Below are 12,605 nucleotides of genomic sequence, written 5' to 3' on the forward strand. Positions count from 1 at the left end.
AACTTTTGGCTTAACATCCCCCACCAACCACACAGTCTAGAGTTCAACTTCTCTGTTTTTCTATTGCAAAACTAACCGAATGAAGAAGACAGCAACACTTACCCTTCTAGTGTTATCCAGGACCCTAGGATCTGGTCTTCCATAGTTTGGGGGATTGGCGTATGGATCGTATCCTAACTTGGCCAACATGGGCGCAATGACTGGCATATCCCGCAGAACATCTTGCGGGATCTTCCCCACCCATTTCGACAGCGCTTCCACGTTGACAGGCTTGATCACCTGATCTGTGGACCTCTCGACCCTGGAAGACAGTGGAAGGGAAGGACGGTTCATATGAAAGAGAGGACGGTTGTCTGGTACCGTAGTTAATAACCAGCTCGTCCAATCGGAGCGCAAATGCCCTCGCACATCACAAACAGAGCTCATTCATGACATCAAGCATGGGCCACACACAAAGGAAAGCCAGTTTAATGCAGATTCCAAGTATAAATCACTTCCAGAACCTTTTATTTCACGGCAGATGAACTTGAAGTATGGATTTGACATGTGCTGCAGGTTAAGTGCTTCTGTGGTGATGGTAATGTGCTGGAATTAGTCTATAATGACCATGAAAAGGTACGTAACTAGAATGAACTTTAAGCCCCATGACGAACACGCGAACATTTGTTTTTAATGATTACTGCTCTGACTTGGTGTGGATCCATGAAAAGTTATAATTCACACACTGCTTGGAGTTGCTACATGCCTTTGATTATCCAAGTTAAAACGTTTTAATATGCAAGACACACCTGTAGTGCTCTTTGTACTTTGAGTTTCATGCCATTGCAAAAAAATGAAATTCAGCTACAACAAGCGATAAAAAATAATAATTCAACAAGCAAGGCACAGTTAAACTCCAGTTTTACATTCCGAACATGCGGGGGCATTAGATTATTGTCTCTTGGCAGCACGGCGAGAAAAGGTTTATAGGGAATTAAATCTGAAAATAACATTTAGGGCTACATCTGTCCAATTCTATCCCAGTCTGTCAAGCAAAAACTACAATTTCAAATTGGATGAGGTTTATCGATGAGTCATGCATGATTTTATGAAAAGGTCATGCATTTATTAAAGTGAACACAATCACTGAGATTAAGGACGGCTACATGAACAGCAGCATGCAACAGAATAATTAGGCCTGCTTACAAGAAACACAACATGGCAGGTTTTATGAGGTTTAGTAGGTCTGACTCGGTTATTGAATTTATTCACGATCAGAAACGCAATAGCTTCAATATTTAGGCAGCACAGGTTGCTTTACAAAGTGAACTGTTAATCGCATATTCAAAACGCTTACAAATCTGTCACTTTGAGGTATTCAAAGGAGGCTTCGATTTACAGAAATCAATATACAACTAGAAGTGGTTGTTTTACTAAAACAAAAACAATGCATCTCCAGATTAGAATGCAAGAGGTGTCTAATCTGACAGAATCGTTTGCAATACTGAAATAAAATGGAAATGCGAGAAAGATGTGCAGCATGGATAGGGCCAGTGGTTAATGAAATTCAGCAGTGAACTGGTCAACGTTTTCCCAGACAGCACCAGTAATGGAACATGACAAAAGAGGAATAGCAGTCTACCCACTTCATACAGTATCTCAAAAGCGCATGAGTCACAAATAATGTTTGTTAAACTGCATAGCTGACAACTGCTATTTCATGGAGGTAAACATTTTACACAGCAGCAGCCAAAAACTCCTGAAAGAACCCCATGAATTTCAAAACTCAATAAACTCCGTCTTTTACAGAGGCTGGTGGTAAAATAGGAGGGTGCAAAATCAGCACGCCAAGGGCTAGTACCCGTCTGTTTTCATATAAGCAACACAGACTTGGACGCACACGCCGAACACATCTGCCTGGGGACACTGCGTTCAGCATCCCTGGAGAGGAACAAAAGAACATGACGAGCAAATGGAAAGAAAAGCTTAAAACTCCTGCACAGCTGTTCTGATCCGTTCATTGGAAAGGGAGGGCAAAAAAAGCACATGTTCTGACTGCATGTGACCTAAAAAAGCAAAAACATCAAATTAGGTAATACATGTTCACTTGGATTAATTAAAACGGCATGCAGTAACTCTGAATCCCAGTCATCAGAATGCAGGGGTACGGCATGCAGTAACTCTGAATCCCAGTCATCAGAATGCAGGGGTACGGCATGCAGCGGCTCTGCATCCCAGTCATCAGAATGCAGGGGTACGGCATGCAGTAACTCTGAATCCCAGTCATCAGAATGCAGGGGTACGGCATGCAGTGACTCTGAATCCCAGTCATCAGAATGCAGGGGTACGGCATGCAGCGGCTCTGCATCCCAGTCATCAGAATGCAGGGGTACGGCATGCAGTGACTCTGCATCCCAGTCATCAGAATGCAGGGGTACGGCATGCAGTGACTCTGCATCCCAGTCATCAGAATGCAGGGGTACGGCATGCAGTGACTCTGAATCCCAGTCATCAGAATGCAGGGGTACGGCATGCAGTGACTCTGAATCCCAGTCATCAGAATGCAGGGGTACGGCATGCAGTGACTCTGCATCCCAGGCATCAGAATGCAGGGGTACGGGCATGCAGTGACTCTGCATCCCAGTCATCAGAATGCAGGGGTACGGGCATGCAGTGACTCTGCATCCCAGTCATCAGAATGCAGGGGTACGGCATGCAGTGACTCTGAATCCCAGGCATCAGAATGCAGGGGTACGGCATGCAGTGACTCTGCATCCCAGGCATCAGAATGCAGGGGTACGGCATGCAGTGACTCTGCATCCCAGGCATCAGAATGCAGGGGTACGGCATGCAGTGACTCTGAATCCCAGTCATCAGAATGCAGGGGTACGGCATGCAGTAAACTTAAACTACTTAAGGTGTTTTATGCAACCAGTCCCAAATCTCATAAAGAGGAAACATTTCATACACTCGCTAAATAGGCCTGCTTGTTCTGATTCAGCAACAATGAATGTGTTATGCAAGTCCTAAAAACCATTTAATTAAAACGGGGAGGTTTGATGGAAAGGGCTCACACAGCCTGGGTTGTTATTGGCAGCTCTAACTCCAGCACCCTTCACTCTGGAAAGGTTTAATCAATGTACAGCAAATTGGTGACAGAGCATCGACTGGATAGGGAACCGGGAGTGCTTTTATCCACAGCACAGAAAAACATTTACAAGCCTCTCAAGCATCACTTCACATTAGTAACCACCACTCCGACACGCACTTTTATCATCTCGTTAATCCGCACTTGACTGAAACCTGCATTTGGATACTTTGTGTCCCCATATTTAACGGACAGCACAGTGGAAAGACTTCATTGAATCGAAGAGATTCATGTCCTCAGTGTCCAAATTCACATAAATCCTTGCTTCTAACCCCCCCTAACCCCTCCCCCTCTCTCTTAAATGCAAGCTTACACTTACTAAAGCGGCAGGGAACTCCACTGTTCCTGTATGTTTCCATTTTCAAGTTCTGTCAGCTTTAGGCAGGGTCCCTCAGAGAGGCCACGTGCAGGGAGAAGTGACCTTTAGCCCAGAGTTCTGGAATCCTGAGCAGATAGTTCTGGCACGGCTTAAATTATTTTTTTTTAACAAGCAAAGCATGCATTGTTTCAGCATAACAGAGGAAAACCAGAAAGTATGCGAGACCGAGTAACACAACTTGTTCATTCAAACCGATCACCCCCTGAAAGATTAGCCCTCCTCCTGTGATATTTAATATCAGCTCTCTGCGTCTCAGACGAGGGGCGACAGAGTCAAGCAGCTCCAGCAAACAGGAGACTCCATCAAAAACAGCAGCAAGTTCAGTTCTAACCAGGCAGGGAATCACTTCCACACATCGCTGTCCTCGTTGTACTGCAGGTAGTTTTACACATGGCTCTGTTCACAGAGATGGACATGAGACAGTACTCACCGTCTCACAACATCCTCTGAAATACGCAATTATGAAGCTTGTTATATGGCTCCAGAAGTTCTTAAATTCCAAAATGTTTTTTTTTTTTTTTTATGTTCAGATTGTCTTGTCTCGCTCAATGCAATGTTGAATTCTTAAAGCCCGTTAAAGCATGAATGAAGTGCAATATCATTGAGAAGGGAGCTCTCTAATGCACAGCGTGACAGTCATCTCACTCTCAGGATTGACAGGAATATGCCCAAACCTCTCTCTCAAGGTTTCTCAAGCTTAATGCATTTTGCTAAAAAAAATTCAGGAAGGGGCAGGGAATTCCTCTTGGCATATATTCCACTGCACGGGATCTTTAGGAGAGGAGAGGGCCAACACATACAGTACTTGCACAAAGCTTTCTTTTTTCAACTCAAATTCTCCTTCTCCCGAGAAACTGAAAAGTCCCCCTTACTCAGTTTATACAGCTGGTAATTCATTGGAAAAGTTCAGTCCGGCTGCTCTCCCTTGACAATGGATAGCAGGGACTTTGCCCTCGGAAACTTGCAAGAAAAGCATGCACCTCTACTAGCAGTGTCCTACAGCAATTACTGTTTTTTTCTTTTTCATCAGAAAAGTGACTTTTACTCTTGGAAGAATAATAGTCTGCAGTACTGTATGTTCTGTTCAATGAACCAGATACATTAGTGGCACTCCCCTTGACAGAGAGAGAACAGTATTTGAAATAATGTAAGGAAACTACGTCAGCCTTTAAGTATTCAGGAAGACTGTCAGAAAAAACTTCAGCACTAAAATAGTCATTCATGGTGGAATGTGATGCTGCTGTAATTGTAATTCATATGAACGATGCATCCCTATATACAGCGACAACCCAACTCTGCAGGTAAAAGTACCTTGACTCTTACAACACAAACGAAAGACAGACACAGAAGTTTTTAAAAGGGTTTCTGCTGTTGAAACAGACACAGAACAGCCGAACTGTATTAGAAGTGACGAAACATTCAATTCAGTAGCCAAGCAATGCAGTTAACGCAAACTTCTGCGTAACAGGCTAAATGATGTTAGACACAGCCTCTTGCAATATGTACAAGGTGTTTGAGTGATCTCCTGCAGGATGTGGCTGCTTCATCAGGAACTATTAAACTAATAAAGACTATGCAAAGCAGCTGAACCACACGAGGTGTCAAGCGTGCAGGACAGTACGCAAGATCAACAGTACTACACTGTGAACTGGCGTCAGCTGTTGGGAGTCTCATAAGACCATTATGTGAACGATCTCTTATCTGATGAAGCGGACATGTGTCCCTGATTTACTAATATAAACTCTCTCAGTTTGAGATCGCTGAGGCGGTCTCCAGGTTTCGTTCTTTACACGCCATGCCTTAAAGCATCAAATAAAAATAAAATCAAACCCTGATGAAAAGTAACACAATCTAAGCACTAGCAGAGTCCATGTTAACCTTAATAGTTCTCTTAGGAAGTCTGGACCCCGGGGCTCATTATTGCATTGTGTCACTGGCGTTCCCCATGATAAAACGCTTCCATTAGCAAACTACCCGAGTTTAAATGATTCAAAACAAACACCATCAACGCGGTACAATGATTTATAAAGTCATATGCCTTCCCTGCAGAATGTTGCATTACCTATATTATTCGCTGAAACAAAAGAGCCTGATTTATTAAGTCACTTGCAGCAAAGTGAAATTTGCAATAAGATAAAAAAAAAATTGCAATGCAACAACTTTTGGATTCTAAAAGCCACGCAAGATAATTCCAATCAAGGCGGACGTAGCGCTTTCTGATTCTGCACCTAAATAATTGATAAGACCAGAATAGCTGTACCCCCACCTGCATTACCTTGCTGAAGCACTAAATAATGGAAAGATCTTACATTTTACCTAACATTAGTATCTGACACAACCCTTTACTTGTGCAGCTCAATGATTTCTCAGTGTTATTTTAGAATCCTAATTGCCTCTTTGTTCACAAAGTCGACGCACTTAAGAGACTTCTAAGTGCAGTTGCGACTAATGGGCTTGAATAGAGACGGGGCTTGTAATATAGTTTACAGGGTCTCTATCTATTTATTAATATTGTATGAAGACCATGCACTCGGGATGATTTAGCTTGCATTACAGTGAACGCCATCACCCTTGAAAAAAAAAAAAATAATGCATTACAGACGCTATCTCAACTTTGTTTTGCTACAGCTTTTCAGATCGGTCAGTCACGTGCTGTAACATTTCAACGCAAATCATAGGAAGCATCAAAAACACCAGTTCTTTATTTGACGTTTCTCAATCCACAAGCTGCTATACCAATACAGGGATACTGATATTCTTTCAACATGGTATAAACAGAAGGACAGCGCTTTGAAGTACTTTTAAGGTTGGGAGAGGGGTTGTGCAGTCTTTTGATGTATTTTTGTTATTGTGCGTGTGAATTACTTTAATCTGGTGTGATGTCATGAACTGCATGGCAAGCACTGCTGGATTATCTTCGTAATGTCAAACCCGTTCCATATAAAAGAGCAGCGAAGCTCAACTTGGGTTAAAGAACAGATATTCGTGATTGAGAAGGGATTTCAATAGTAGAGCAGGGATCCGTGGCAGGAATCCTTCTGCAAATTCTATTTTTAAATATGTTCAGTTCATATGTTTTTAAGATGCGGGCTGTTTTAAGTAAAAAACGGTGCGTCTTCCAGGGTGCACTTCCGACAGCATGTGAAGGAACACACACACACACACACCAACCTTTGATTTATGCCAACAGTAACAGAGAGGGTGAAGCCCTGTTGCAGTCTAGCACCACCACACTGTCAAGGTCAATGATCACCACACAGCCTTGTGTGACAGCGAGAGGGGATCAGGAGGCCAACATCCATGTCCTATTAGACTGAGCTTTGCTCTATGTGTAACATTGAGTGGGTGGGGTGGGGGGGTGGATGCTTGTATATGAAGTGTTGTCACTTGTTAAATGATGAAAGCTTTTACAGGACATTTTATTCTGATTCAGAATGGACTTTAACTTTGTTATTAGCTGTACAGCAATACACCCTCCAGGAAAACACACGTGAACATGCAGGATTTATTCTGGCACTTGTGCAGTCAATGCACTTCTGCACTGGCTTTCCCTCCACATTTCAAACCTTTTGCATGTAGATACAGTACCAGCCCTTGCTTACCAGGTGGTGGCGCTGCAGGGTCACAGCAGCATAAGGAGATCCAAGCTAATTGTGTTCGTTTGAATTGGTTCCACACCCAGCAGGTCTATCGTAGGGAGGGGGGTTCAGTTTTTCATCATTAACTTTAAAAGCGGTGCCAGACTAAATTATTTTAGTTTTTGCCAAGTACAAAAAGACTTGCCACAACCCTAACACAGCACGCTCTTAAAGTAAACACTCAGCCCGCTCACCCAGCATGACCGCTTACATCTCACACGTCTCCCTCTCCCTCCGTTATTCTGATTAACAGTGACCCAGGCTGGCAGGAACATTGGAAAAGTCCACATCTCACACTAAACACCTGCCATGCAAACCAGGTGAAGCTCTACACAAACATTTAAACAGAAGGACAACCTGGATTGAACTTGGTCCTACCTTAATGCTAATATTGATTAATAAAGCATCTAACATTCAACAGCCTAAACTGTTGGTTTATGAAAATAAAATATACAAAATATTTAACTACTGTAAATTACTTTTAAACTAATAAAACACCACACTTCTCTTCTTTAAGTTTTTTTTTTTGTGTGTGTGTGTGTGTGTTTGCTCAACCAGTGCAGTATGAGAAAACACACCGATCCTGGTCAATATGAGCCATGGCTTATTTAAGTCAGTTTTTCCATACAGCACAATCCTATTGTAATCTATTGTTCATTAGCTTCAAACTCGAAGGACCAATGAGAAGTCTGCTGAAACACAGACACCACAAGGAAAGAATGTCAGGCTTTACAACTGTTTTTTGCACACATTGGGAATTACACTTCTAATAGGAACCATCTTTCAAGTGTAATAACTGAAGACTCACTTGGAAAGGGACACCCCTCCCGCTTTTCCGATCAGTTCCTCGTGGTGCAACACGGCCTCATTCCAAGGAACGTCGAGGAATTTCAGCAGAGTCTTCATCCACATCTCGGGATGCAGGACCAGCTGTTCGTAATGCAGCGGCATGCATTTATCACCTGCCTCCATGCACTGCATGTACATGGTCTCGATGGCCCGGTTCCACTTGGTCAGACAGTCCCTGTAGCTGTTGAGATCAAAGCCAGCGATGGTGACCTTGCGAGAGATCATGGAATGGACGGACGCCCGGCCGTCGCGGATCATCAGGATGAATCTTGCGTGCGGAAAGATTTTAGCCAGGTAAGTCAAGGACTTGAGAGCAAAGGGGTCTTTATTGCACAGGTAAGTAGCAGGCTCCCCGTGTTTAACAATGATCTCCAGTAAAAACGCCTGCATGGCAGAGTCTAACACTTCGTCCGTCACCCCGGCTTCGTCCAGGCGCATTTTCTCCCTACCCGACCGGCTCCACATCTGCTTCATGGCCAGGATTCGGGGAATAACCCTGGTCTCCTCCCCGCACCTCACCTCGGGATGGGCATCTAGCATCGCCCTCATGAGCGTGGTGCCACTGCGCGGGACCCCGCCGATGAATATTAAAGGCATGTCTTTGTTGTAAAGAAAGGGGTTTGCAGTTCGGTTGAGTCCAGTCTTCAACGTGGTCTTGGCAAAGTCCACAGAGGGAGTCTGGCTTCGTTCCTCTATCCAGTGGTGGCACTCCATAGCCTGTCGACCGAGATAGAAGACAGTGACGGAGCTGATGACCAGGCACGCCACCAGCAAGTTCTGCTTTAATTTTCCGATCATCGTTAAAAACTAAAAGTAGTGGGTACTTCCCTTCCGATAAATCCGACTGTTTCACCAAAGCAGCCGCAAGGCTTGAAGCTCCACAAACTGCAAGCTGTGCAGCGGGTCCAACTCCATGAGCTCTGAAAAAGGCAAACGTTTACAGGTTACTCCAGTTGCTGCATTGCAGTCCCTCAAGAATATCAGAATCTCATTGATGGTTGTTTGTTTTCATTCTTTTAAATACTGTCCTAAGAGTACAGGTCTGGTTGATCTACTGTATTTCTAAGTGGCACTGGCCTGTTTATAGACTCTCTTTTTTTTTTTTGAACACATCTTGTTTTATAGAACACCTGCAGTGGGAATTGCAGAAGAGAATTGGTTTCCGAGGTTACGGCACCATTTTATGGGATGTGTGCTCAAAGTATTTAGTACAATACTTTTTGAAAACAGCAGCGTGCAAGATACTCAAGACTTACCTGTTTATGAACAAATAAAATGCAGTGGTTTACCTGGGAACCTTAGATTGGGAAACTGGAAACTGTGGATCCTGGATCCCCCAGTGCAAGTTTTTAGGGGAAGTATTTTTTGGAGAGAACACTCATTAAGGGGTAAACACTTACTGTAGAAGCAGGTCTAAGTCAGTATACCACAAGGACGTATTCTGTGAAGCCCTTGTACATGCACACACAGTGCTTTAACTCCTGACCGACACACTCAGTGCAAAGCCCTCTGCTATCAGGAACACGGGACAGACAAAGATGAATTGAAAATTGATACTTTCCTAGCTTTACACAGTTTTGAAGGTTTTCCTTTCATCTTTTTTGCATTCCGAGTCCATTAGAAGGCTTAGAAACTTCTCTTCGGTAAGAACTAAACACACACTCATCTCTCAGAATGCAGATTAGCCAACACCACCACCTTGGACTATTCAAATACACAAATCCTATAAACCCCCCCCCCCCCCCCCCCCGACATCTTGTTAGTGTATAATGAACAGGGGTCTAGTATAAATCCAGTCACAGCAGTACAAGCATGTGAAATACAAGGAACATGCATGGCTCCTTCTCAGATTAAAACTGAGCCCTTAATCTGCTCCACTGAATTTAACAACCACCCACTGTAGAAAAAAAACCTCTTCTCTACTGGCCAACACTTTCTTTGGCATGCTTTTTAGGGTGGGTAGACAGTTTGATTATCTAGACATCGATTCTGGCGATTCTGAAGTATGGGAAGTCTATTCTGTAACCACATTCTAGCGGCATGGAAAGAATTGTGTTCAGCAAGTGCCGCGGACTGTGAGCTCAGCTTTCGAGGTGGATCTCATCCAGGAAAACACCGCTTTCAAAACAAAGTCCCTCACGCTGGCACAAATTCTCACCCTGGAGCGTTTCTCTTGGAATATCCGTCCCGGCCGTGTTGTTTTTAGCAGATTTGCAAGACAGGAAAGAAATGGTAACCAGGTGGCTAAATACCCCTATGCCCTGCTGAATTTGATTTTAAATAAATACCCAGAACTGAGCTGCCCTAGAAGCATGCCCTGCATAAATCACATAGCCAGAACCCAACGTGATTGAACTTGCATGATGGGAGGCTGTGTGGTCCGGTGGTTAAAGAAAAGGGCTTGGAACCAGGAAGTCCCCGGTTCAAATCCCAGCTCAACCACTGAATGACTCAGTCACTAAACCTCCTTGTGCTCCGTCTTTCGGGTGAGACGTAATTGTAAGTGACTCTGCATCTGATGCACAGTTCACATCCCCTAGTCTCTGCAAGTCGCCTTGGATAAAGGCGTCTGCTAAAAAAACAATGATCTTCAGCACAGCACGCTGCACAATGGCAATCCAATCATTTTGTACTTAGGGGGGTGGGGTATGTAATAGCTGTCACCACAATGATAATGTGTCCATAACTGGCATGCCATTAACTAATATGCACTGGTATTCCATTACAATACCAGACCAGTACAGGTGCGAATTTAGGACCAGTCTGCTACTCTGTTTCAAATCCACTGCTGCTGTGATCAGCCAATGGTTCTATAAACATTTCAAGAAGGATTAGTACAAAGTGTTTAATTGTGGGTTTTTAACAGCGTGTTAAACACTGCTCCCCAAGCAGCAGTTTGTTTTTAACAGTAAATGAATTACATCCTTATGAATACCTAGACCAGACTTACTGTACTGTAGAGCACTTAAGCTTTATTAAGCTATCAAGTTACAGATAATGTGGCTGAAATAAAAGGGCAGATTTTCTTTAAATGAATAGATTTTGATACCTCTTTACAGAATGTGCTATGTTTTTATTGAACGGTTGACGATTCCTTAGGAGCCCGCTCCCGAAGGCAAACCTCGTCCGTAAACTGGCACACCTAATAAAACGAATCAGCTCAGGGCAGTTAGACGGTTTTCGTTTGTACTCTCATGGGGTGGGCGCATCTTTTTATTTTTTTTCCCCCAACCAAAGAATGAAATAAAACTGCTTGGAGGGGAATGAGAAACCATCAATAAAGACGAACCGTCTTCACTGCGTTTATAAATGATATCAAACAGCCAGTAGTAACCCAGTGATTATTCCATTTTTAGCTTGGAAGGAATTGCACACAATATACTAATTTTGTGCTATTTATAGAACGAATGCCTTCATACCAGACAAGAAAAAAAAGCACAGGGATTAAAATGCGAAGCCAATCTCCATGCCTGCTCTTTTAAAATGATTTCTGGCGGTCCAGCAGCTCAGCAATGGTAATGCAATTCATGGCACATAGTAAATCTGGTGTACGTACTCCACCACAGTGTAACGGAGCGATGCCAAGTACAGTACCATGAAAATTTTATAAGATGCTGATCAGCAGGGTGAAAAAACTGGAACCATCTCTGTAAATTCACGAGTCCAAACGCATTGAAGACTGCCGCCGTACAGCTACAAGAACCGCACGATCAATAAGTATTGATTAGTTTACCTGTCAGAAATGCAGTCTGCAGCAGTACATTTATGTCTCTGTGTGTTTAACGGAGTTTTCTTAAATTACATTTCTTACCTGTTTAATATCCTGTTCTGTTTATTTTTTCTACTGTTATATTATTTTACCATGCGATTTCAGCACAAATTATTTCAGAGAAGACTCCGCGTGGGTGATCGTGGGGAAGCATGTACAGCTGCATTGAGCTGTGCACTGAAGTCTTCTCCGCCTCGCCTCCTCACAACCAGCCTGGAGGAGTCTTTTCAGAAGCAACGCAAATAACGATAGAAACAAAATGGCCAATCATGTTATTAAACATTTAAAACAAACAAACCAAAAAAAAAAAACCCCCACAAAGATCAGGATACTAACGTCTACGTTTTCTTAATATCACATAATGTATTCCTTTATTGATTTACTTTTAAAAAGGAGGATTTTAAAAGAGTTATAAAAATTGGCAGCGGCCTTAACAGCTTCATAACATTCATATGCGAGGATGCTTTCAGCCGATGAACCGCAGCTGAAAGCCGGCCTTGAGGCTTGGGAGCAGCCCCTCGCTTCTGCTTTTTAACCCCGAGAGGCGTGCCGTGCAATCAATGCAGTGCTGGGACCTTGAGCTGGCAGACTGTGCTGAGAGGCAGCTTCTCAAGCCAGTTTAACTGCTTTCATTTCCCTTACTAAAGCATTTCTTCTTTCGTACAGCATGTAGGACTCTCCAGACAAGCTTCAAGCAAGTTAAATGACAGGCTGATTAAAAGTAAAATGACAGTCTCTCAATATTGCAGTAATGGAACCCGGAACCACTCAGAATGGTTACAGACACAGCAAGGGGATCAGGAGAGCATCAGGTCTTACACAAGGCAGCATTTAGCAGCTTAC

General features: G+C 43.3%; 1 protein-coding gene across 4 annotated transcripts in view; it reads right to left on the bottom strand.

The window, feature by feature from the left end:
• Positions 1-12,605, bottom strand: part of LOC131701635 (protein-tyrosine sulfotransferase 1) — a 28,154-nt gene that overhangs the window by 11,209 nt on the left and 4,340 nt on the right. For all 4 annotated transcript variants that reach the window (XM_059000622.1, XM_059000626.1, XM_059000623.1 and 1 more), the window contains exons 2-3: positions 7,953-8,913; positions 103-301 (exon numbers count right to left, since the gene is read on the bottom strand). In XM_059000622.1, coding sequence (XP_058856605.1) covers positions 103-301; positions 7,953-8,791 — 1,038 coding nt within the window. In that variant the 5' untranslated portion in view covers positions 8,792-8,913. The remainder of the gene's footprint in view (positions 1-102; positions 302-7,952; positions 8,914-12,605) is intronic.

The sequence above is a fragment of the Acipenser ruthenus genome, chromosome 26 (genome assembly GCF_902713425.1).
Source record: "Acipenser ruthenus chromosome 26, fAciRut3.2 maternal haplotype, whole genome shotgun sequence".
NCBI classification, from domain to species: Eukaryota; Metazoa; Chordata; class Actinopteri; order Acipenseriformes; family Acipenseridae; genus Acipenser; species Acipenser ruthenus.